General features: G+C 45.4%; 2 protein-coding genes and 1 long non-coding RNA gene across 3 annotated transcripts; 2 read left to right on the plus strand and 1 right to left on the minus strand.

Annotated features, from left to right (window-relative positions):
* The first annotated feature begins 596 nt into the window (after nucleotides 1-596).
* Nucleotides 597-12,088, plus strand: LOC309360334. The gene is made up of 5 exons (XR_014163997.1): nucleotides 597-683; nucleotides 5,950-6,031; nucleotides 8,134-8,199; nucleotides 11,475-11,557; nucleotides 11,939-12,088. It is a non-coding gene; the product is annotated as an uncharacterized lncRNA (long non-coding RNA).
* A 692-nt stretch (nucleotides 12,089-12,780) lies between these two features.
* On the plus strand, nucleotides 12,781-14,451 carry ZNF697 (zinc finger protein 697). The gene has a single exon (XM_081895165.1). It carries the CDS (start codon nucleotides 12,940-12,942, stop codon nucleotides 13,636-13,638), a length of 699 nt encoding a protein of 232 aa, XP_081751291.1. The 5' UTR covers nucleotides 12,781-12,939; the 3' UTR covers nucleotides 13,639-14,451.
* A 716-nt stretch (nucleotides 14,452-15,167) lies between these two features.
* Nucleotides 15,168-22,313, minus strand: LOC309360042 (3 beta-hydroxysteroid dehydrogenase/Delta 5-->4-isomerase-like). Its single transcript, XM_081894587.1, has 3 exons — nucleotides 21,919-22,313; nucleotides 17,822-17,986; nucleotides 15,168-16,321 (listed from the first exon to the last, which is right to left on the minus strand). The coding sequence occupies exons 1-3, from the start codon at nucleotides 22,070-22,072 to the stop codon at nucleotides 15,507-15,509; spliced, it is 1,134 nt and encodes a 377-aa protein (XP_081750713.1). The 5' UTR covers nucleotides 22,073-22,313; the 3' UTR covers nucleotides 15,168-15,506.
* Nucleotides 22,314-23,500: the final 1,187 nt, after the last annotated feature.

Here is a 23,500-nt window from a genome sequence, read left to right on the forward strand (position 1 = left end):
AAGCAATTCCATTCCACTTTAGTATTTTCAACTTTCATTATGCCTTAAAAGTTGGGTTGAGGATTTCCCCTCGGTTTTACTGCTTTTCCTTTTCGCAAGCTGCTTTGGGTGTTGTTGTTGTTTTTAACTATCTTGCAATGTATACATTTTACGGAAGAAAAGCAGAATAAACCAGTGGTTCCTACAGGGCGTGGCAGGAGAGGATGCCAAACGTGGCGGGAAGAAGATTCAAGGACAATCCCAGAAACATTTAAACGTGCCAGTTCACTTGCAGAATCTTTTCAAAAAGAGCACCGGGTGATATTGAGGAGACAATCCTAGTCAGCAACAAAAAAAATCCGGTGCAGCGCGAAGAAATTTGCATTCTGCAATTGTGACCCAGAGTTGGAGTGAAATAAACGAGATAAATTCCGTGTCGTGGCTGCAAAGAGCAACGGCGAGCCACTTCTTCTTCCAGGGCGCCGCCTCTGCGCGCCAAAATTAATCAAATAAAGCAGCCGAGAAGGAGAAAGGGCGGCGATGGCGGCGGGAGTTGGGGGCGGCTGAGTTGGGGAGCCCCCTCGGGTTACCGGAGGCGGAGCGGGGGCGACGAGGGACCAAGGAGGCGAGGCGAGGAGCCTGCCGGGCCTTGGTCTGCCTCGGGGCCTGCGGCGCCGGCGTCGGGGCGGAGCCGCGGAGGAGAGGTAGGGAGGCGCGGGCGAGGGGAAGGAGTCCGGCCGAAGGGGACGGGCGGGCCGCCCGGGGTGGCGCCGACAGAGAGGGGGTCCTTTCCCCCTTGCCCGGAGGAGGCCTTCCAGCCCCGCCGAGCATTTCCATGCAGGCAGCTCTGCACATGGGGGCTGCTTCCCCTGCCCGGAAAACCCGGGGGGGGGGGTTCACTTGGAAGCCTCCTCCTTTTAGCCCCCCGGGGTGCCCAGGAGAGGGGAAGGGGTGCTGCGGGTGGCTGCAGCTTTTGCTGCTCATTCACTCCTCTGCACCCATTTTCCACCAAGCTCCACCAAGCTGGTTCCCAGATGCAGAGCCTCCAGCATTTCTCCAATGAAAACGTTGTTGTTTAGTTGTGTCTGACTCTTGGTGACCCCCTGGCCCAGAGCATGCCAGGCACTCCTGTGCTCACAGAGCACTCCCAAAGATGCCCCATTGACGGGGATGTGCACTGTGCAAGAACGCAGTGATGCTCCCAAGGCGCATGGTTCATGCCAATGGGGCATGCGCAGAACGACTTCCTGGCACATAAGCTTTGTTAAGCTGCTCGCTTTAGCGTTTGGTAAAAGGGTTGTTGTTGTTTAGTTGTTGTGTCCGACTCTTCATGACCCCATGAACCAGAGCACGCCAGGCCCCCCTGTCTTCCACTGTCTCCCACAGTTTGGTCAAACTCACGTTCATAGCTTCGAGAACACTATCCAACCATCTTGTCCTCCGGCGTCCCCTTCTCCTTGTGCCCTCCATCTTTCCCAACATCAGGGTCTTTTCCAGGGAGTCTTCTCTTCTCATGAGGTGGCCAAAGTCTTGGAGTCTCAGCTTCAGGATCTGTCCTTCCAGTGAGCACTCAGGGCTGATTTCCTTCAGAATAGAGAGGTTTGATCTTCTTGCAGTCCATGGGACTCTCAAGAGTCTCCTCCAGCACCATAATTCAAAAGCATCCATTCTTTGGCAATCAGCCTTCTTTATGGTCCAGCTCTCACTTCCATACATCACTACTGGGAAAACCATGGCTTGAACTAGACGGACCTATGTTGGCAAGGTGATGTCTCTGCTTTTTAAGATGCTGTCAACAACGGGACACGGGTGGCGCTGTGGGTTAAACCACAGAGCCTAGGACTTGCCGATCAGAAGGTTGGCGGATCCAATCCCCTCAATGGGCTGAGCTCCCGTTGCTCGGTCCCTGCTCCTGCCAACCTAGCAGTTTGAAAGCACGTCGAAGTGCAAGTAGATAAATAGGTACCACTCCAGCGGGAAGGTAAACGGCGTTTCCATGCACTGCTCTGGTTCGCCAGAAGCGGCTTAGTCATGCTGGCCACATGACCCGGAAGCTGTACGCCGGCTCCCTCGGCCAGTAAAGCGAGATGAGCGCCGCAACCCCAGACTCGGTCACGACTGGACCTAATGGTCAGGGGTCCCTTTACCTTTACTATTCAACAACAACAACAATAAGTGCTTTTAACAAAATGTTTAGGGGCACTCTCATTTTGACTCAAGAAAATCATCATTATATAGTTCAAATCGGGGAAAATAAATGGACAGTAAATGGACAAAAGTATAAAGATTCACAAAATGTTTAGGGGTATGTGTCCCCCCAGAAAAAAGCACTGATAATAATATTTATACCCCGCCCATCTGACTGGGTTGTTCCATCCATTCTGAGCAGCTTCCAACATATATAAAAACATAATAAAACATTAAGCATTAAAAAATAAACTTCCCTGTACAGGGCTGCCTTCAGATGCCTTCTAAAGGTTGTATAAGTTACTTCTCTCCTTGGCTTAGGGGTCACATAACTCTATGCTGTCCAAATTTACATACCCTCCACAACATTTCTCCAGTGAAAACAGGGACATCCTGTTCCAGAATAATGATAATAACACTCTTTGTGGCTTCCAACACATATAAAAGCAGAATAAGACTATATAGGTCTGCCTTCAGATGCCTTCTAAAGGTTACTTATCTCCTTGGTTCAGGGGTCACATAACTCCCTGCCGTCCAACATTTCTCCAGTGAAAATAGGGACGTCCTAAGGAAAAGCAGTACATTCCGGGATCAAATCAGACACTGGGACAGAGCTTGTAAATCCAGGACTGTCCTGGAAAATAGAGACACTTGGATCATTTGCTGTTCTCTCAGCCTGATCCAACAGGATAATGCACTACCACCACCAGCAGCCATTTAATAAGGTTTTAGGCTGCACTTCTGCGTCTCAAGACCAGGCCATTCAAACTTTATTCATTTATTGCATTTATGTCCCCATTTTTCTTCCAAAGGAGCTGAAGGTGGCATAACAATCAGGAGGAGGCCGATTAGGGGCTGGTGGTTTCTCCTTCTTGAGTCATGGAGGGGAAAGAGGAGAGCAATGGCAGTAGCAGGAGAGGAACCACCAGCCATAGAAATTGCGCTGCCACTGCATTCAGCTCCATCCCCTGGTTCCTCCCGACATCCTTGTATCACACATATGCCATGTGTGCATCATCACACACACACCATCTTCTGCTCAAGTTGGCACCTCTGCGCTGAACTGCCTATAATTATTCAATATTTGTCCCACAAGTAACAATATCTGGCCACTCCTGTTCTACACCACACTTGAGGCTATTACTTTGTGGGCCCTTCCTCTACAGCAGAGCTTTCCAAACTGTGTTGCAACACATTAGTGTGTCGGCTGCAGTGTGTAGGTGTGTTGCACGAATGCTCCCCGCACTCCTCCCAGGTGTGGAAAGGGGTTAGTTTAACCTCCACTTTCCTAGTGAAACCGAATTACTGCCTCGCAAAATGATGCATGTGTAACAAGTGTGTCACCAACATGAAAAGTGTGGAAAGCTCTGATCTACAAGGAAGAGGGATGATGATGATTTGCTTAATGCTGAAATTGCACAGTTGTGGAAGTGGGTTTGTATATGCAGCAAAGAGTCTCGTGGTACCTTTAATAGTATTTATGCATTTATTTATTTTGTAAGATTTATATACTGCTTATTGTGAAAACCAACCAACCAACCAATTGCAAGGTGCTTTCCAAAGAGACTTTAAATCCTTACTTTCCAACCATTGGAAATGACCACTGGGGGAGAGCACAAAGAGAAGAAATCACGTGAGGCATATGCACCAGCGAAACCAGACACCTGCATCTGCCCCACCTGCAATAAAACATGTCTCTCCTGTATCGGTCTCTACAGCCACAGTAGGTGCTGTAACTCTCCAGCGGTTTGACTGAAACAGATTAAAATGACCTCAGTTTTCTAAGGATCTTGGTAGGCTTCTAAACAGGAACGTTTATCACGGCATAAGTACATGGGCGAGTGTCCCTTTTAATCAGATACAAGAAATGCTATCCTTACTTGGCAGACACAGAAGGAAAAATGTAAAAAGTGAGTTCTGAGGAAAAGGGACACCGACTGTGACAATTACATTAAAACCTAAATGTATGCAAAATAAGTACAGCAACCATTCAAAAATGAAAAATCCTGGCATTGGTAGATTTCACCATAATCCATTCCTAACCATGTCTGCTCAGAAATAAATTATTTTGAATTCAATGAGGCTTAGGCTGAAGTAAATGAGATTACAATTGCAGTCTTAATTAGCACCTGTAATGGGATAAAAACCTGTTATCGTCATTCAGGGCACACACACACAGTACCCATATCTGTTGTAACAAAGTGCATTGTGTTTTGTGGGGCAGAAGGGAGGTGTGTTGAAGGGACTGAAAATTTAATAATCGAATTTTCATTATTTCTACTAGCAGATTCAATTAGCAAAATGTCCAGGCAACTGAGTGCAGTTCTTGTTCTCTGTCCCTCTCTCACACTTTTAAAAGAAAGCAATTGTGATACAAAAACTTGTACAATTCTGCACATACCTACCTGGGAGTAAGTCCCATTGAATTCAGTGGAACTTACTTCTGAGTAGACATGAACAGGATCCTGCTGTGAACAGGGATTTTTTAAAAAATGTGCTAGTATACCACTGAATTCATTTATGATGAGAAATACACCGGATAATTATAGAGCTGTGTTGTGGCCAGAGGAATACAGCTTTTTATTTGACAGAATGAATAAAATATGGAATTAGTGAATTGATGTCCACAGTATTTAATACATAAGAAATATACAGTTTTCTTCATATTTGGACAAATGCAAGTTTCCTCCAAAGAGCTCAAGGCAGCATATATTGTTCTCCTTCATCCATTTTATCCTCACCAGAACCCTGTGAGTTAGTAGATCAGACTGGAGAAAGGAATAATAGGCCCATGGCAATTCCTATTGCATGGGGAAATGGTGATGTTAACCTAGGTCTCCCAGTTAAAGTAATGGATTACTTTGTTCTTGAACTTCAGCAGGTGGATCCATACAATCTTTTCTCACTGCAAAGTAATTTTTGCAGCCACCTTGTGGAGAATATCTGTATTAACATACCCTTTGTTCAATGGATTGAGTTTACACGGGTTTAGCAGGAAATGGGATCTAAGTAAGGAATCATTGACACTGTTGGGCAAATGCAGCCATAATCTTTGACTGTTGGTGATCTATCTTCATGTTCTGCTACCCACATGGTGCTGCTTCAAACCAAGAGATGTATGAATCTAAGTCAGAACATTGATCCATGGGGCGGCGTAGTGTTTTCTACTCTGATGGTGCGCGGAGAGGAGACTCCCGAGAGGGCTGGGTCTACAACTGCCTTCCCACAGTGGAAAAAGATGGGCATCTGTCTGTCTTGGGAGACAACTGGATACAAACTCCACCCAAGTCCCAATATCCTTCAAGCTGCTAGGAATGACCTTGGCAATAGAGGCTTAAATGCAAAACTCCTCAGGGCCAGACTGGAGTTAATTAATAATAATAATAATAATAATAATTTTATTTTTTTGTATTTGTTCTCAAGACATGACCTGGATGGGAGTGGGATTTGAATGAAGGGCAAAGAGCACAACGGTTTCAAGCCAAACCCCAGACAGCTTACCCTGCTTAGCCTCCTTGCCGCAACTGCTTTCTCCTACTGGAAACTAGGAGGAAGTGCTTTTTGGTGAGCTCTTTCCTAACCAGACCACTCTCTTCCTCTCAGTTCCAGGCATGCTTTAAAGAAGGAGAAAATGCAACTGTGGGTAGCATAGATAGGGGGTGGGAAGGAAAAAAGGGAGGTGCTTTCTTCTTTCTTCTATTATGTCCCTTCCACCCTGCTGTGGATTTTTGATAGACGCCACTAGTAAGTTACCGTTGTCATTGTTAATCTCTTGATGTGCAGGGCGGCCTGTTCAATGATCCTGGAATGCAGAAGATGCACGTCGGCAAGACATCCTGACTGAAAACTGGTTTGCAACAGCAAAGTAAGTCAACCCGTAGACTTGATTAAAATTAAATTACCTGCTTATCCTGCTGCTGTTTGAGGAGACACAAGTCAGTATATACCGGTGTCCCACAAACTTCACAAATTGAGGAGAGCTGGGTGAAGAGAAAAATACTCATTTATTTGTTGCTTTTATGTTCCCACCTCTATCTCTAAGGAGCTCAAGGTGGCATGTGTGATTCTTTCCCCTCCTTATTTAATCCTCAAGGCAACCCTGTGAGGTAGGTTAGCTGAGAGGCAGGGACCAGCCTCGGGTCACCCAGTAAGCTCCATGGCCAAGTGGGGATTTGAACAATGATCTGTCAGGTCCTACTCTGACACTCTAACCACCACACCACACTGTGCACTACACCACACTGTGCACAGTTGCACAGTGAAGCTGTCGTCTGAGTGTGGATTTAAGCATCAGTATCAGCAAATGTAGCCGTCAAAGGTATAGTGTTTCTTCCTTCCACATCATTAGCATTCAATAGCTGAGGTTCGGCAATGATCAGCCCAGCTGAACCACATACTGAATGATGTATGACAATGAAACTGGGAGACTTGAGGACTCAGACCTTATCATAAGCAAGAGATGGTCGTGAGCTGAGAAGTGATATTGAATATTTTATTCAATAGGGGAAACCAGCAGTCCAGTCCCGATACTGCTAATCGTCACAATTTCTTTTTTTTTTTTAATCCAACGCAGTAAATCATGAGTGGTTAGAATGCCATGGTCGTCTTCCTTGACCTCCAGTTCCTGCGTCTTTCCAGATTAAATATGAGCTTTTACAAAGGGGGACATCATGTCCCCCATAGAACTGTCTTTAGACTGTTGCTTTTTAACGTGTTCATAAAATGAACTGGAATTAGGGCAGAGCGGTGAAGTGGCCAGCTTCGCAGAGGACATGAAACGATTTCCGTTACGTAAAGCGAACAAACAGTTCAGAAAGCTGACAAACAAAGATTGCAAATGGTTAGCAATGGACTTTGTTGTTGTTTAGTCGTTTAGTTGTGTCCGACTCTTCGTGACCCCCTGGACCAGAGCACACCAGGCACTCCTGTCTTCCACTGCCTCCCGCAGTTTGGTCAAACTCATGCTGGTAGCTTCAAGAACACTGTCCCACCAGCTCGTCCTCTGTCGCCCTCTTCTCCTTGTGCCCTCCATCTTTCCCAACATCAGGGTCAATTCCAGGGAGTCTTCTCTTCTCATGAGGTGGCCAAAGTCTTGGAGCCTCAGCTTCAGGATCTGTCCTTCCAGTGAGCACTCAGGGCTGATTTCCTTCAGAATGGATCGGTTTGCTCTTCTTGCAGCCCATGGGACTCTCAAGAGTCTCCTCCAGCACCATAATTAAAAAGCATCAATTCTTTGGCGATCAGCCTTCTTTATGGTCCAGCTCTCACTTCCATACATCACTACTGGGAAAACCAGAGCTTTAACTATACAGAGTAATGGACTTTAGGCCAAAGAAATAATCTCTCCAGCTCAGTAGAATGAGAGCAGGAGGAGCCCCAATTACAGGCCCAGTGGAAGCACATCTTTCTCAGATTATGACACACAGCAAAGCGCCCAAGATGCAAACACCCCCCGCAATTACAGTAGACCCTCAATTTGCACGTGATTTATTTACACGACTGCAACTTTGCACAGGTGGCACTGGCAGCTCACACTTACACAGACATCCTACACCCTTAGGGACCCTTGCCAGTTTGTTGTTACTCCAAGTTCAGATCCTTCTCTCAAATATGCGAAGGTTTGAGATAACACTGAATATCATTTTGCTGAAGAAAATATGTATTTTCAGGGAAAGTCTTTTCTTTAAAGGATTTGAATGTTCGGTTCAACCTTGCATGGCAAATTTTGATACACGCTAAAGGGAACAACCTGGCTGATCATCAAACAGCCATGAACATTAATGCGTTTAGTTAGCTGGTTCCATTTCTGCCCCACCTTTTCTGAAATATATCTATATTTTAATAGCACATATGTGTTAAGTGGGGCGGATTCTGTTAGCTGCCTAGAACCATCTTGTTCTCGGCTCATTTCCTAAGTTTTTCTGAGTCATCTAGGAAAAGACTAAAACATTGCTGATTCATTTCCAGATGGCAAAAGTTGACGGTGTGATAAATGAGGACCCTGCCAGATTTGAAATTCTTTGGCACTGCTTGGTAAGATGTGTCCATTCCAAACTTGTACGCCTGTTATCATCAGATAAAGAATGCATGGTCTTTCCCTATGCATAACTCAAAGCTCTCTTGAAGTCTGGCACTTTGAAAAGGGCTTTGTGGTTTTCTAGGATTCTAGGTGCCTAGGATGTGGCAAAATGAGCCCAATGTGGACAAGAATAGGCCAAAGTTTTGACCTCTGCATGTAAATAGCATTGATTATAAAACAACATTTGGGAGAATATTGTTTTTAAAGGGTAGAAAAGGGGTAATACCAGAAAAATCCAGTCTGCCTAAAAGCATTCTTGGTAATTATTGTAGAAGGTTAAACAAACCTTGTCTTTGCTTTCAAGTTTAAGCTGCAAAGGATGGATAGTACCTAAACAATATATCGTCTCCTAGCGTCTAAATGAATTGTTACAAATGCTATGTTGAATTCCACCCAAAGTATCTCCAGAAATGTATACATGAGGGTAAAAAGCATACAATAATACAGTAGTACCTCGGGTTAAGAACTTAATTCGTTCCGGAGGTCTGTTCTTAACCTGAAGCACCACTTTAGCTAATGGGGCCTCCTGCTGCCACCATGCCGCCGCTTCACGATTTCTGTTGTCACCCTGAAGCAAAGTTCTTAACCCGAGGTACTATTTCTGGGTTAGTGGAGTCTGTAACCTGAAGCGTCTGTAACCCGAGGTACCACTGTATAATATATTTTCTGTGAACCGCCCTGAGACCTACAGGTATAGGGCGGTATATAAATTCAATTAACAACAACAACAACAACAACAACAATAATTAGATTTAACATTACAAACCCGTTTCCACCTTGTGAAAACAATGTTGGAAAGCTGTGAAAAGGGTAAAAACAGAAGTAAGGAGGAGGCAAAGAAACTCATTGTAAACCTTCTTTGAGAGACTGCTGTTAATTTATAATTTTGAGGCATAAAATGTTCGCATGTCTTGTGTTATTTTCTTTTCGGTTACTGTCTGCATTAATTTTGCATCGAGCGAATCCTTGATGTTTACAGGGCCCATGACTTTAAAAATATATTCCTGTGGTAATGGCAGGACTGAAAAAGTGGATTTTGCAAGGCCTTATGGTTCCCAAGAGCCTGGAAGGACAAACACCCGTTATCTATTACACAATGATTCAAGGACCTTGCTACATTTGAACGTATTTCTTATAAACATCAATTTTATTTTGACATCTGTCAGGACATTTGGACGGTGTATATTGACTTATGGTTGTAGCCAAGGCAGCACTAAAGTAAGGATCCTGTCAGCACAAGGATATCTGCTTGTACAAAAGGGGTTTCCTCTCTTCTCCCAGGTACCCCCTAGTCTGTTCTAAGGGTCTCCCAACCTTCCAGAGCAAATCTGGGGAGGGCATGGGGTGCACATGGGACAGGGGCCATTGCCCAAGCAGAAATATTGGCACTAAAGGGGTGTGCTAATGGAATACTACTCATCGCCTATGTTCAAACTGAGATTGCTATATTGATGGTTACTGGATTACTAATGTGAGCTGATGTTTTCTTTTTCTCTTTTGCCTTGCTTCCCCCCCATTTGTTTATTTTGTTGTTGTTAATTTTGCTATACAAATATCCCATTAAATCTTTCAACATTAAAAAGGTAGGCATTAATAGTATACTATTTATCTATCTATCTATCATCTATCTATCATCTATCTATCTATCGATCATCTATCTATCATCTATCTATCTATCTATCATCTATCTATCTATCTATCTATCTATCTATCTATCTATCTATCTATCATCTATCTATCATCTATCTATCATCTTTTTATTTATTTATTTATTTCCAATGCCATATTGCAGGTAAGCAGCTCCATAGAGCCATTACAGTGGTACCTCGGGTTACAGATGCTTCAGGTTACAGACTCTCCAGTTTACAGACTCTGCTAACCCAGAAGTAGTACCTCGGGTTAAGAACTTTGCTTCAGGATGAGAACAGAAATCGCACAGCAGCAGGAGGAGGCCCCATTAGCTAAAGTGGTGCTTCAGGTTAAGAACAGTTTCAGGTTAAGGACGGACTCCTGGAACGAATTAAGTTCTTAGCCTGAGGTACCACTGTACACTAAACCAGGGTTTGCATAAACCATTATTTCAAACCCAGATAATGGTTTAGGTTTACAGGCACATGAAATAACCATGATTAGGAGCTGCAAGTCTGCTCTTGTTTCCATCTGCTCAACAGCTGTAGTTTAAAAGAGAGGGGGAAAAATTGGGGGTGGGGGTACAGGTGCCCTTATAGATTGAGCAATGCCTGTAATTGGTTTTTCAATTTGAACATGGCTGGACATATATGCCCATCACACAAAGTGAAACCCATAGTTTAGTGGAAATGCACACTATATTACTTAACCTTCTAGAAAGGAGACTGCTGCAACACTTAAGCAAAGGTTTTGCTTCATATGAAGCTGATCTTCCTCATCACAATCTGTAACTGAGCCAAAGTAAAAGGGAGCTGCTCTTAAGAAGCCAGTGCATTTATGTGGTCACAGTAAGCCTTAAAAAGGTAAAGGGACCCCTGACCATTAGGTCCAGTCGCAGACAACTCTGGGGTTGCGGCGCTCATCTCACTTTACTGGCTGAGGGAGTTGGCGTTTGTCTGCAGACAGCTTCTGGGTCATGTGGCCAGCATGACTAAGCCACTTCTGGTGAACCAGAGCAGCACACGGAAACGCCGTTTATCTTCCCGCTGGAGTGGTACCTATTTATCTACTTGCACTTTGATGTGCTTTCGAACTGCTAGGTTGGCAGGAGCAGGGACTAGCAACGGGAGCTCACCCCGTCACGGGGATTCAAACCGCCAACCTTCTGATCGGCAAGTCCTAGGCTCTGTGGTTTAACCCACAGCGCCACCCGCGCACAGCAAGCCATACTCCGGCTTATTGGGATGTGCGAACCGGGCCACAACTAGCACCAGCTGTTGCTTGTGACATTCTGGTTTGCTCATGGATTGCAAACCTTGACGTGTCCATTCAGACATCACAGCAAACAATGGCTTTGGTGTGATGCCTGAATTATAGTAGAACCAGTTATATCATGCATAGTTTGGCCTAGCTGTGTATACAAATCCTCATGCATTTCCATACTCCTCAAGGAGAACATTGATGGGGTGGGGAGTGGCAGGAAAAGTATTTCTGAGGAGATTCCTGCCATCAACTCCCAAGGTTCTGCTGCTACGAAATGTAAAGATGCATAATAACATTTTCCATTTCCCGCCTTGTCCCTGTATTTTGTTTCAAACAGACTTTGGGGCAAAGTGGAGGAGATTCGAAAGCGGCACGCTCAGGGTCTTGAGTCATTTTCAAGTTTTTGCATGAAGGCACCAGGTGAAAGTTTAATTGTTTTCATGTGTAAATTGGATAAACGGATTATTTTGTCTCTCTGAGTATACAAGGTGAACCGCTCTTCATCTGAGGAAGTGTGTATAGGGGTGGTGCTATAGAAATACTGCTAACAATAATTTCAGACAGGTGCGTGTTGGGAATGGGTTTGCAGTGAGCTCAGATGGCAATGTTGAAGGTGGATTCACACCTGGGAGATGGATAAAGTCCCAGTAACGTTTCTGTTACTGTGCTAGTGAAGGGGTAGGGGGGTGTGTGTGTGTGTGTGTGGTTTCTTATGTTGATTAATGTATTGCACTTGGAAGAGATTTTACAGACATTTGAAGTATCGTCTGCCTATCTTTCTATATGTCTTGCCATGAGCAGGATCCCCCAGCGTGACATCTGTGGATGGAACCAGTAGAAGAACTGTGTGCATCTGTGCTCTCCACAGAAAGAGTATTTATAGGTGAGACAGAACAGTCCAAAAAAGAAAGTGGTTTATATCAAATATCTCATCCCGGTCTCGCTTTATGCACGGTCTGGCTGGAAACACACTTTCTAGCTGGAAACTAGTCTGGCTGGAAACACACTTTCACACTTACTAATCTTCGTCACTAATGGCAGTACAGTGGACACTCGGGTTGCGATTCAGTGCTTCTGCGCATGCGCAAAGCGTGATTTAGCGCTTCTGCACAAGCGCCGAAACCCGGAAGTAACCCATTCCGGTGCTTCGAGGTTCGTCATGGTGCGCAACCCGAAATCTCGCAACCTGAAGCGTCTGTAACCCGAGTTATGACTATAGATGTCCTCACTTTCTCCTCCCTCCTCTCTTCTGCATCTTTGTCTCAGGTGGCCGATTGTGTAGCTGTGCTTTCCTTAGGAGGCAACGCTGGGGTGGGCGAGTGGCAGCACTGAGCAGCATGCGCTTCCTGCCAGGCCCTGAGAAAGATTGGGCAGGGAGGGGACTGGGCAACTCCCGTTTCAAATCCATGTTTCTTTGGTGGGGAAGGATTAGCCCCCCCCCTTTCCCACTTCTCACCTTCATGGGGTGATTGCCAGCATGAATTGCCTCTTTCCTTGGCTGTTAACTTGTCTGTGACTGCCTCACACTCATCTCCCCAAAGTCATGCCATGAAGTTTCTTCTAGTTATTCCGCCCTCAGGGGCCATGCCATACCTGCTTTTCACGCTATTATTAATATTATTGCTCTAAATCATCCTATCTGATGCTTCTGCTTTCTAGGAAACTATGAGATCCCAAGTGAGTACGAGGAAGAAATTCCTCCTGGAGATGATGCAGAGAAGGTGCAGCAAGATGAGCTCCTACCGAGACAAAATGAAGAAAATGCTCCTCAAAGTCATGGAGGAGCCATTGAAGATGAGCAGATGCAAGACAATTGTCCTGATCAGCAGCATAATGAATCTGCAGATCGAGGTGGTAGCCTGGGACTCCTCCAAGACATCGTGTCTCCGCCTGGGATTCCCTTGGGAGTAGAACCTTTTCCTTACACCGAAGGTGGGGAGAGCGTCCAATATAATTCAAGCCTTAATGTCCAACCTGAGATCTCTCCAGTGGGAGAGAAGCCTCATAAGTGTACTGAATGTAGCAAGAGCTTCAGCTGGCGCTCTGACCTTATTAAACACCAGAGAATCCACACGGGGGAGAAGCCCTACATATGCAGTGAATGTGGGGAAAACTTCACGGTGAGCTCTCACCTTTTCACACATAGGAGAATCCACACCGGAGAGAAGCCTTTCCTTTGTCCCGAGTGCGGGAAATGCTTCAGTCGGAACTCGCACCTTGTGAACCACCAAAGAACCCACACGGGAGAGAAACCCTTTGAATGCAGTGAGTGCGGGAAAAGCTTCAGCGATTTCTCAACCCTGACTCAGCACCAGAGAACGCACACGGGCGAAAAGCCCTATATATGTGTTGAGTGTGGAAAAGGCTTTATACAGAGTTCACATCTCGCAAGGCACCGGAAAACCCACATGGGAGAGAAACCCTACAAGTGTGCCGAGTGCGGCAAAGGCTTCCGATACAAGACGCACCTCGTACAACACCACAGACTTCACATAGGATAGGGAAGCAGGGGGAGGACGACTGCCTTGCCTATAAAAGCTAATGAATGTTCTAAGTTTCATGGGGAAATGAAATAAAGAAGGAACCTTAAGAAACATAGTGTTTTTAACTGTAGTGAACAGAGGCCAGAGCTGTACTTTAAGTAGGAAGCATGTTTGCTGTGTGTAAACCATTGCTTGCCAAGTCAGTGTTTAAACTGGCATGTGTGTCTGAAAAGCCTGGCCAAATTTATGTGGAAGGACTTGTGTGGCACTGGGGCACAGCCAGTAGGGTGGAGCTTCCCCAAGCAACAGGGAGGGAGCCTGGATGTTGCAAGTCAGGTAATTTGGGGAAGTGAGTGAGTATAGTTGCTGGATTGATGAGTTGGGTTAGGGAAGCAGAGTTCAACAAAGAATGGGAACTTTGGACCTGTAGGGATACAGTCACCAAGACTGATGTGCAGTATGTGAGAGGAACACTTTGTCCTCCTTTAGCGAGCAGAAAGCATGCTGTGTTGTATAGTTGATTCCAAATGGTAACTTTGGAAACCTCCCTTTTTCATCTGCAGGTGGGAAAATCCCCCTTCGTCTTTCACGCAATATCTCCCCTGATTGATGTTTTCATTTAAAAATTATATGTATACACATGCTGCTCTCGGGGCTCAGCTGAATCGGGGGTGGGGGTGGGGAGAGGAAATGGAAGAGCTTTTGAACATGTTAACAATGTTTACTTATCTCTGAAATAAAACCTTGGGGTTTTTTAAATATAAAAAAGAGTTACCCATTCTTCCATTTTTAACCTGTGCTTGGATTTCTGGTTGAAATTGCATTTGGGTATCTGGAGGGATGCAGGTGGCGCTAGGACTTGCCGATCGCATGGTCGGCGGTTCGAATCCCCGCAGCGGGGTGAGCTCCCGTCTTTCGGTCCCAGCTCCTGCCCACCTAGCAGTTCGAAAGCACATCAAGTGCAAGTAGATAAATAGGTACCGCTTTATAGCGGGAAGGTAAACAGCGTTCCGTGTGCTGCGCTGGTGCCGGTTCGCCGGAGCAGCTTCGTCACGCTGGCCACGTGACCCGGAAGTGTCTGCGGACAGCGCTGGCTCCCGGCCTCTAAAGTGAGATGAGTGCACAACCCTAGAGTCTAGACTGGCCTGTACGGGCAGGGGTACCTTTACCTTTACCTATCTGGAAAGTGTTCAGATGCACTTAACGGACAGTGAAAATCTTGCACTCTGTACAGTCCCTAGGGTGAAGAGGCACCGTAGGGTAGAAGGATTTGTTAGCTGGCATGACTTGGGGGCCAGAGTATAGAATCAGCAGGATCAGGTGGTAACTATTTTATGGACTGTACTAGAGAAAAATAGGAAACTGAGACGAGAACCAGGCCAAACCCTTCTTTGCACCATATTCTTTAAGAATGTATTTTTTTCCTCACCTGCCCTTTTTTGGGCAGCATACCTCATCACCCTTATCACAAAAACCATTGCCACTTGATCATGCTGTTTCTGTAAAATGGCCCTCAAACTCAATTAAAAAAACCCCACACACAACACTTGTTGCACAGGTCATGCATGTCCTGTTGATTTTATATATGCATTGCTATTATTAACATTTCTCTGCTAGGTGCTTGCAGGTAACCTGTATGTGACAAATCACTGCTGTCCTTGCAGTTTTGAATGGTGACAGGAGCAGATGGCAGCCCATGAGAGCTGGTGAAGAACTCTGCGGGGATCTGCTTGATCATTAATGTCCACAGTGAACGAAAGGGTTCTTGTACTTCATTCAGGCATTACAGAAAGTGGGTTCCACATTTTGGCTGCTCTGTTGCCTCCCGGCTGACCCCCACCCTCCTTACTTCCTGCCTCCTCTTCATCCTGCCACGGAGGTCAACCTTAGAGGGTTTTGTTTTTCAGGTAGGCCCTTCTCAGTGGAGCTACTTTGGCAATCCACTGGCTTGTAAGCTCCTTGGCTTCTTCCCATTTGTAGCGAGGTGCATAGCCAAAATCCCGTCGAGCTTTTCTGGAAGTAAAGCTAAACGGGGTATTGACCAAGGTCACAAGGTGAGTATTGATGCGGGGAATGTATCTGGCAAAAGGCCGGAGTAAGAAACTCACAACCTCCAGCAGCAGACTATAGTAATAGAACATTGTCAAGGGCATTGGTAGTTTGGGTTCAATACCAAACCCCAGCTCCTTGCTCAGCTCGTAATTTAAGTCCGAATAGCTCATGTGGGGAGTGTCATCTGTGATGTAATAGAATCTTCCTCGGATCCGCTTGACCTTTTCTGGATCCTGCATGGCTTTCGCCACTTGAATGTGAGCCGAAGCAATGTTCCCTACGTAGATGGGATTTACAAGAGCCTCCTTCCTAGACAGCCTTATAAAGACGTTATTGTTTTGGATGCTTTCATCGAGGTGGCCCAGAAGGAAAGGACTTCCTTCTCCAAAGATGTACGGGGACCTCAAAGCGCACGTCACAAGACTGCTGCCATCTTTCAGCGGCTGGCCATCCAGCTGCTGCACCAATTTCTCCGCTGCTCTCTTTGATTCAGCGTAAGGAAATTTCCTGGTATCGTGGTACACTGTGTCTTCATCGCCATCAACAATGGGGTCCCCTCTTCTGTTTGGACCCATCACTTCAATGCTGCTGGTGAAGACAAAATACTGGACGTTGTTCTGGAAGCAGGCGTCTAGGAGCAGCTGTGTACCTTTGCCAAAAAGAAAGACGTTAGCAAGGCTGGCTCAGGTTTTGCTACCAGAGGTGGAACAATGAAAAGAACATTTCCCCACTCTCACACACATGCCTTCTGCCATTTTTAGCAATGACCCAAACCCACCAGCTTCACATTGCATTGTGCCAGGCCATCTTTGTAAAGAACTGCCTGCATGAAGCAAGGTGGCAGGTGTTTCCTGTGAGAGGGGCACCTGCTAGGAAGCTGAAAGCCTCTGTAGCTCCTCCCCAGGTTATCCGTTAAAGTGGGTCTACTTACTACACAGCATTTCTGGAAATTTTGACCTGAGGCTTAATTTGAGCCCCTTTTCAGTTCAGTGTTGTCCTACCACTCATTCTGCATAACGTACATCAGTGTGCATAAAAAATCCCTCAACGTGTACTAAAACACACCAGGGAACGGCCTGGACTAAACCATTCTCCCTGATGCACTGGTCTTCTACATGCAGGGAGGTTTCTTTTTAAAGAAAAGTGGTTATTCAAACATGCAGTCCAGTCCAGAATCCACGGACTTCAGACTAGTCCCTCGTTTTGTAACAGGATCCTCTTACATAGACGGTGGGTTTATGGGAGCATTTCATATCAACGTTTAAATGCAGAACATTGTGCACTAAGCATCTGCAGCTGAAACTGCAGTGTAAAGTGGAAGAATCTATTCTACCATCTCAGGACTCTGCCTCTGCATCGCTACCTTATTCTGCACTGTGTCACTCTAGCTTCCCAAGAACAGCTTTGACAGGCTGGGGTGGGGCTGTGTATTCCTGACAGTGCCATGGAAAAGAGACAACAAAGGCTATATTGTGTTGTAGTACATTAGCAGGTGGCTGAAGGGGGCCTAGGAATCAGGAGGACTCATGGCAAAAGGTTGAAACTGAATATTTGACCTGTGTGTACTGCTTGCGATACCAGGCCACCCTCTCCCAGAGGTTGTTGTTGCTGCAGCAGAAACTACCTTCCCTGCTCTGAATTTCAGCTCCCTGGGGACAGGCTGTGGTTGGTCAGCAGGGAAGGAAAGACATGTTCAATAAGCAGCCCATATGGTTCTTCATTGGTGAACTATATGCTGATTTCCGCCAGCAATTTCTAGATCAACTCTGCTTCCCCAAATGGAAACCAGAGTTGGAGGTTATACATTTTCTATTGCTGGGGAATGATCAAGAGCTCACCAAGTTAGTGGCTAAATATCTCTATTTGGGTTTTTTGTCGTCAAAATACACTGCAGACGTCTGATCTCCCTGGAGACTTAGAGATGCCACGATAGACCCCTCTGCCTCCTTTCTTTTAGCAAATGTTTTGTGCCACTGGGGAAATGGTAATTCTGTATTGATTTGGTTTGGATGTTCATATGTGATGCCAATAAAAGGTTTGGTGACGAATAAGCAGCACAAATCACCTTCTGAGGTCATTTCAATCGTCTTGCAAACGTTCCTTTCCAATGTGTCCCACCCGGATTTCCCTCTGCACAACCCAGTCTTACCTTTCGTGTTGACATCCCAGAGTGTCTGTTTGTCTATATATCCCAAGACGTCGATGAGGCAAGCTGTGTGGATGACAAGAGACACACCTTGGGTAGCTGTGCGGAGGAACGCTGCATCCCGGATATCCCCTTGGAGGATTGTCAGCGGAGTTTTAGTCTTCAGTTCTGGAAATTATGACATCAGACAAAGGGGTGATCAGTTGTTTGCCTCCGTGGGTTCACTAAAGAGCAGGAGAATCCCTACTGTTTAATCTATATCAAGGAGCAGCCAAAACGACATGTTTCTCAGGACTTTGGCTGTGTATATACTTGCCAACAAAGGTCCGCATAGTAAAAGCTATGGTTTTCCCAGTAGTGATGTATGGATGTGAGAGCTGGACCACAAAGAAGACTGATCGCCAAAGAACTGATGCTTTTGAATTCTGGTGCTGGAGGAGACTCTTGAGAGTCCCATGGACTGCAAGAAGATCAAACCTCTCCATTCTGAAGGAAATCAGCCCTGAGTGCTCACTGGAAGGACAGATCCTGAAGCTGAGGCTCCAAGACTTTGGTCACCTCATGAGAAGAGAAGACTCCCTGGAAAAGACCCTGATGTTGGGAAAGATGGAGGGCACAAGGAGAAGGGGACGACAGAGGACGAGATGGTTGGATAGTGTTCTCGAAGCTACCAGCATGAGTTTCACCAAACTGCGGGAGGCAGTGGAAGACAGAAGTGCCTGGCATGCTCTGGTCCTTGGGGTCACGAAGTGCTGGACAGGACTAAATGACTAAACAACAATACTCAGGGCCGGATTTAGGTTTGATGAGGCCCTAAGCTACTGAAAGTAATGGGGCCCTTTATATGAGCAAGCCAGTGATCTTTTAGGGAGCAGGCAGGGCCCATTACTTACATCATAGGAGCCTACACAACACAAAACACTGTTGCTGTATGTAGGTTTTATTTTATTTGTTTTTTATATTTTGGAAATGTACACCCAGGTTTTTCCCCCTTTAATTTTTTGGGGCCCCCCAAGAGAGTGGGGCCCTAAGCTATAGCTTGTTTAGCTTATATGTAAATCTGGCACTGTATATACTATACCTTGAAAGCACATTCTTTCCCTCAAAGAATTCTGGGTGCTGTAGTTTGTTAAAAGTTGCTGGGCATTGTCACTCTGCAAGAGCTAAACTACAGTGCCCAGAATTCCTTTTTTAAAAAAACTTTTATTTACACATTTCAATAATTTTACATTCATTTTAACATTTTTAAAACTTGATTTCCTTCCCCCTCTTTCTGTGGTTCCTATTTTTTTTTATATTTTCTGCATATTCTGAATTAACCATTTAGTCATCTACTTTAAATGTATACTCTTATAAAACGGCAGATTATTACAACAATCCTGCCAATGTTCTTATTGTTTAGTTTGTTTGTAAATATTCAACAAGCCATTTCCATTCATTTTTTAAAAGTTTGTTATCTTGGTTTCTTATTTTTCCTGTAAGTTTTGCCATTTCTGCATATTCCATGAGTTTTTGTGTCCATTCTTCTTTTGTCAGGACTTCTTCTTTCCATTTTTGAGCAAATAAATATGATTGCCGCTGTAGTCACATACATAAATAAATTTATATAAAGTTTGGGTAGTTCTGTGCCCAGAATTCTTTTGAGGGAAAGAGTGTGTTTTAAAGGTATAGTGTATATGCAAACTGTATGTTAGAGCCGATAAGAAGTAAATGATTCTAGCCGATTTAAGCCTTTTCTAAATCTGTCCTGGATTATGACACATCTCTCTTCAGTTCAATTGTATGTATTTTCAAAACGTGTGTCTAATTGCCCACGGTCAGTAAGAGATGCCCTTGTGGCCAATGTGTCCAAAAAAAGGGGGGAGCAGAGTCCATGATGTCTTAGCACTCTACTGCACACTGAAGAAGGCAGAAGGATACCTGCCTCTTTTTTGAATATTGGTCTTTTTCTTAACAGCTCATTTTCCTTGCATGACTAACATGACCTTGATGTAATCCCAAGGAGTCTGTGCCCATGCAGCTTTTCAGCTGGAAGCCACAGGGGCATTGAAAGCTGCCTCCCAGAGCTCAATATTGACAAGTTACAAGATTTTTATTAAAGTTTTTTCACAATACAGATACAGTTGTACCTTGGAAGTCGAATAGAATCCATTCCGGAAGTCTGTTCAACTTCCAAAATGTTCGGAAACCGAAGCGCAGCCAAATCCTGCAGCCGATTGGATGCCCCGTCGGACGTTCGGGTTCCAAAGAACATTCGCAAACCGGAACACTCACTTCCGGGTTTGTGGTGTTCGGGAGCCAGAATGTCCAAGTACCAAGGCATTCGGGATCCAAGGTACGACTGTACAATAAGATAAGGACTAGCAAAAATACAGGCAACTCCCCATTTGCATGGGGGTTGTCTTCCAGTATTGTGCATGTCAGCGGTTATGCATAAGCCCATTACACCCCCACCCTGTTTGGTCCCCTTTGGGGGCCAAAAGTGGCACACATATTGGCAGTCACGCATCAATCAGACTTGCACAAAACCGTTGCCAGAGTCCTCTCCTAAAGGCAATTCTCAGCCTCCACCTCCCACGGAAGGTAGCAGCTGCCCCCCCAGCTCTTATCCGAAATCCTTCCTTTCTCCTCCCAGCCTCTCACCCTGGGAGACCGAGATTACCCTGTCCGCCACCCAGAGCCCTCCATCAGCCATCTACCACCCCTTTGGATACACAATCCCTGGATTTTAACAAACGTACGACTTCACAGAAAAGGAGAAAAGACACACAGAAATTGTCAACACCCTGAACCTCAAATTGTCTACAACAAAAAGGTCTCAAACTGACCGTAATTGACCTGTATGGAGGATTTGAAAGAGACACTGAATGTTGCTTTTGTTAATTATAGAAAACCTTTTAATATTTCCTGAACTGTACTGCTAGGCATGTTGCTGGAATATCCTGGATATTCAGGGGACAATGGGAAACTAGTCTGCCAGTGCTCTGAAGTCAGTCAATTAGTTTTTCAAGTGAAGGTTTCTCTGTAGAGAAATATATGAACAGCAGCCACAGGAGGTCCTTCCTGCCTTTCCTAGGGTGATAACCAAAGGAACAGCATTCAATTCCAGTTGTGGAAGCCTGTTTCATTTGTTCATCTGAATACATGGAAGTTGTGGAGATACAGCCCACTCCCAATGAACATACATCTTATTTCAATGAATTGACTTTTGCACAGCTTCGAAAAGCTTTTACAGAGCTACGACTAAATACAATAAGCTCTGCTTATAGAGATGGGAGACACAGAGGCATACCAACAAACGAACGTGTTTGCATTAGGGGATGTTCTGAAATAAAGGACCTTATGCATTATATCTGGCGCTGCCCCTTATATAATGAAGCAAGGGAAAGATTTTTAGTACCTATAATGACAAGGTCCCCTGGCCGGAAGCCCTCCCATGATTTTATATCTCCTTGCAGACACAGATAAGTACAGCCCACTCAGGTGTTTGCCGGAGGCAGTGTTTCCGATGAGGCTAAAGGCAGTCTGCAGGGAGCGCCCAGGTTTGCAAAGAGACAATTGCAACCTTATGCCAAAGTATTCCTGTTCCACAGTACAACTGCTGCCCCACTGCTACCCCATTCTACCATCACAGAGCAATATAAAACAGACAACGACCCTCACATTAAAAAAAAAATCACACCGTCAAAATATTAACATGAAACAAATTTAACCCTCCCCAAACAGAAAACTAAACCAGTGAAGAAATATCAGGCCTTTTAAAGAGCCACAGTTTAATGACGGGGCTTGAGGCACCTTGCTTGGTGATGGGCAAACACCCTGCTGCACAAAACACATTCCCTGCAGGTAGAAAAGTGGCCTGTCAGGGCGAAGGACCCCAGTACACTCCTTTCCTGAGCACGCTACCTTTCCATGTGCATCCTCCGAACTCCCACCCTCGTTCTGAAATGTTTCAGCTCATGCAACACCTCAGTAAGTGAGGCCACTGTCCCGAAATGACCCCCCCCCCACGAGATAACCCTACAATTTGGATCCACACATGTCTTCTCTAAACTCCAGATGTTCCCCTCCCTTCAGAAAACAAACAGAGAGGAACCTACTTCCAAAGCGCTGGAGCGTCTCAGGGCTGAGGGCTTTGTCCGTGGCACGAACCTCGGCCAGTCCTTCCTCTTCCTCCAGCAACTGCCAGACGATCCTTTGACCAAGGAATCCACCAGCTCCGGTCACCAGGCATTTTGTTCCTGCCAAAGACATGGTGGAGAAGCAGCAGCAGTTGACTCAGGGCAGCTCTTCCTTCTGAGAGACGAGGAGAAGGGAACAGCAGAGCTTAAAAAATAACAAACTCAAAAGGGATGACCAGATTCAGTTACCACTATTACTAGAAACTCTAAGAAGCTCAAAGAGACAGCAATGATTAATGATCCCTACAATCTCCTCCCTTGTCTGAATTCCTCAGGACAGAGGTGGCAGCTCAAGGTTGTTGCTGTTACTGCCTTCTCACCTCAACCTCCTTTTATTCTCTCCCCCGCTTCTCTTTGCCTCCCTCAGATTGGGTAGCACACCCATGACGTTCTCTCTTGATGCACCCAGCTCTCTTCCCTCTTTCTCCACCCACTTGAGGGGGTGGGGAAATCCTCAAATTTATTTATTTATTTTTAGAAAAGGCTCGCACAACTGGTATCGCTTGTGTCTGGGGTTTTCCCCCCATGCATTTGTCCCGTTCAAGAATTACCTGGTGGCCTCTTGAATGAACGGCAGAAGAGTTACCGTATTTTTTGCTCTATAAGACTCACTAAACAGTAAGGGGAAATGTGTGTGCGTCTTATGGAGCGAATGCAGGCTGCGCAGCTATCCCAGAAGCCAGAACAGCAAGAGGGATTGCTGCTTTCACTGTGCAGCGATCCCTCTTGCTGTTCTGGCTTCTGAGATTCAGAATATTTTTTTTCTTGTTTTCTTCCTCCAAAAACTAGGTGCGTCTTGTGGTCTGGTGCGTCTTATAGAGCGAAAAATACGGTACTTCCAGTCTCGCAGAAGAGGGCTGGTACCCGATGAGAACAGATAGCAACTCTGGCTTCATCAATTGGCTGAACAGAAAAATTGCACTGGGAAAAGTTCACGCAATCAGCAGCAGAATCAGGCAGTAAAAGCCCTTCCATGGCAGCTTCCAGGATGGAATGCCTGAATTTTTGCTCTTGTTTTTCAAACAGGCAAATGAAAGCACTCGTTTAACTAGCATGTCCTGGAGAAAAGTTCATCCTAGCTTTCTCCCAGACATTCCCCCCCCCTCCAAGTGCATGGGATTTCCTTTAACAAAAAAACACCAGAGTGTGTTTGCTACCCTCCACCTGACACACAGCTGCTGTTGTTTAAAATGGTATAATGGAGTAAACATTTTACCATTTCAGTTCAGCAGATAGTATAAACGGCCCTCTCATTTTAAAGACGACTACTCAGTTGTTTTTTCGTCTGCTGCTTTGGCAAAATCAAAGCAATGCTAGCTTGCAGCTCCGTTTGTAACAAACACTTTAAATAATACATTTAATTATTGACTTGCCCCACCCTCCAGCCCTAGGAGGGCTCATAAGGGAGCTGGTCCTGGAGGAAGAACTGTGAGGGGAGAGACTCCATCAGGCAAGGCTTCCTTCCACCTGCCTTGCCCCAATACAATACAAAATAGAATAA

Source organism: Podarcis melisellensis (assembly GCF_964234715.1).
Source record: "Podarcis melisellensis genome assembly, chromosome: 17".
Taxonomy (NCBI): domain Eukaryota; kingdom Metazoa; phylum Chordata; class Lepidosauria; order Squamata; family Lacertidae; genus Podarcis; species Podarcis melisellensis.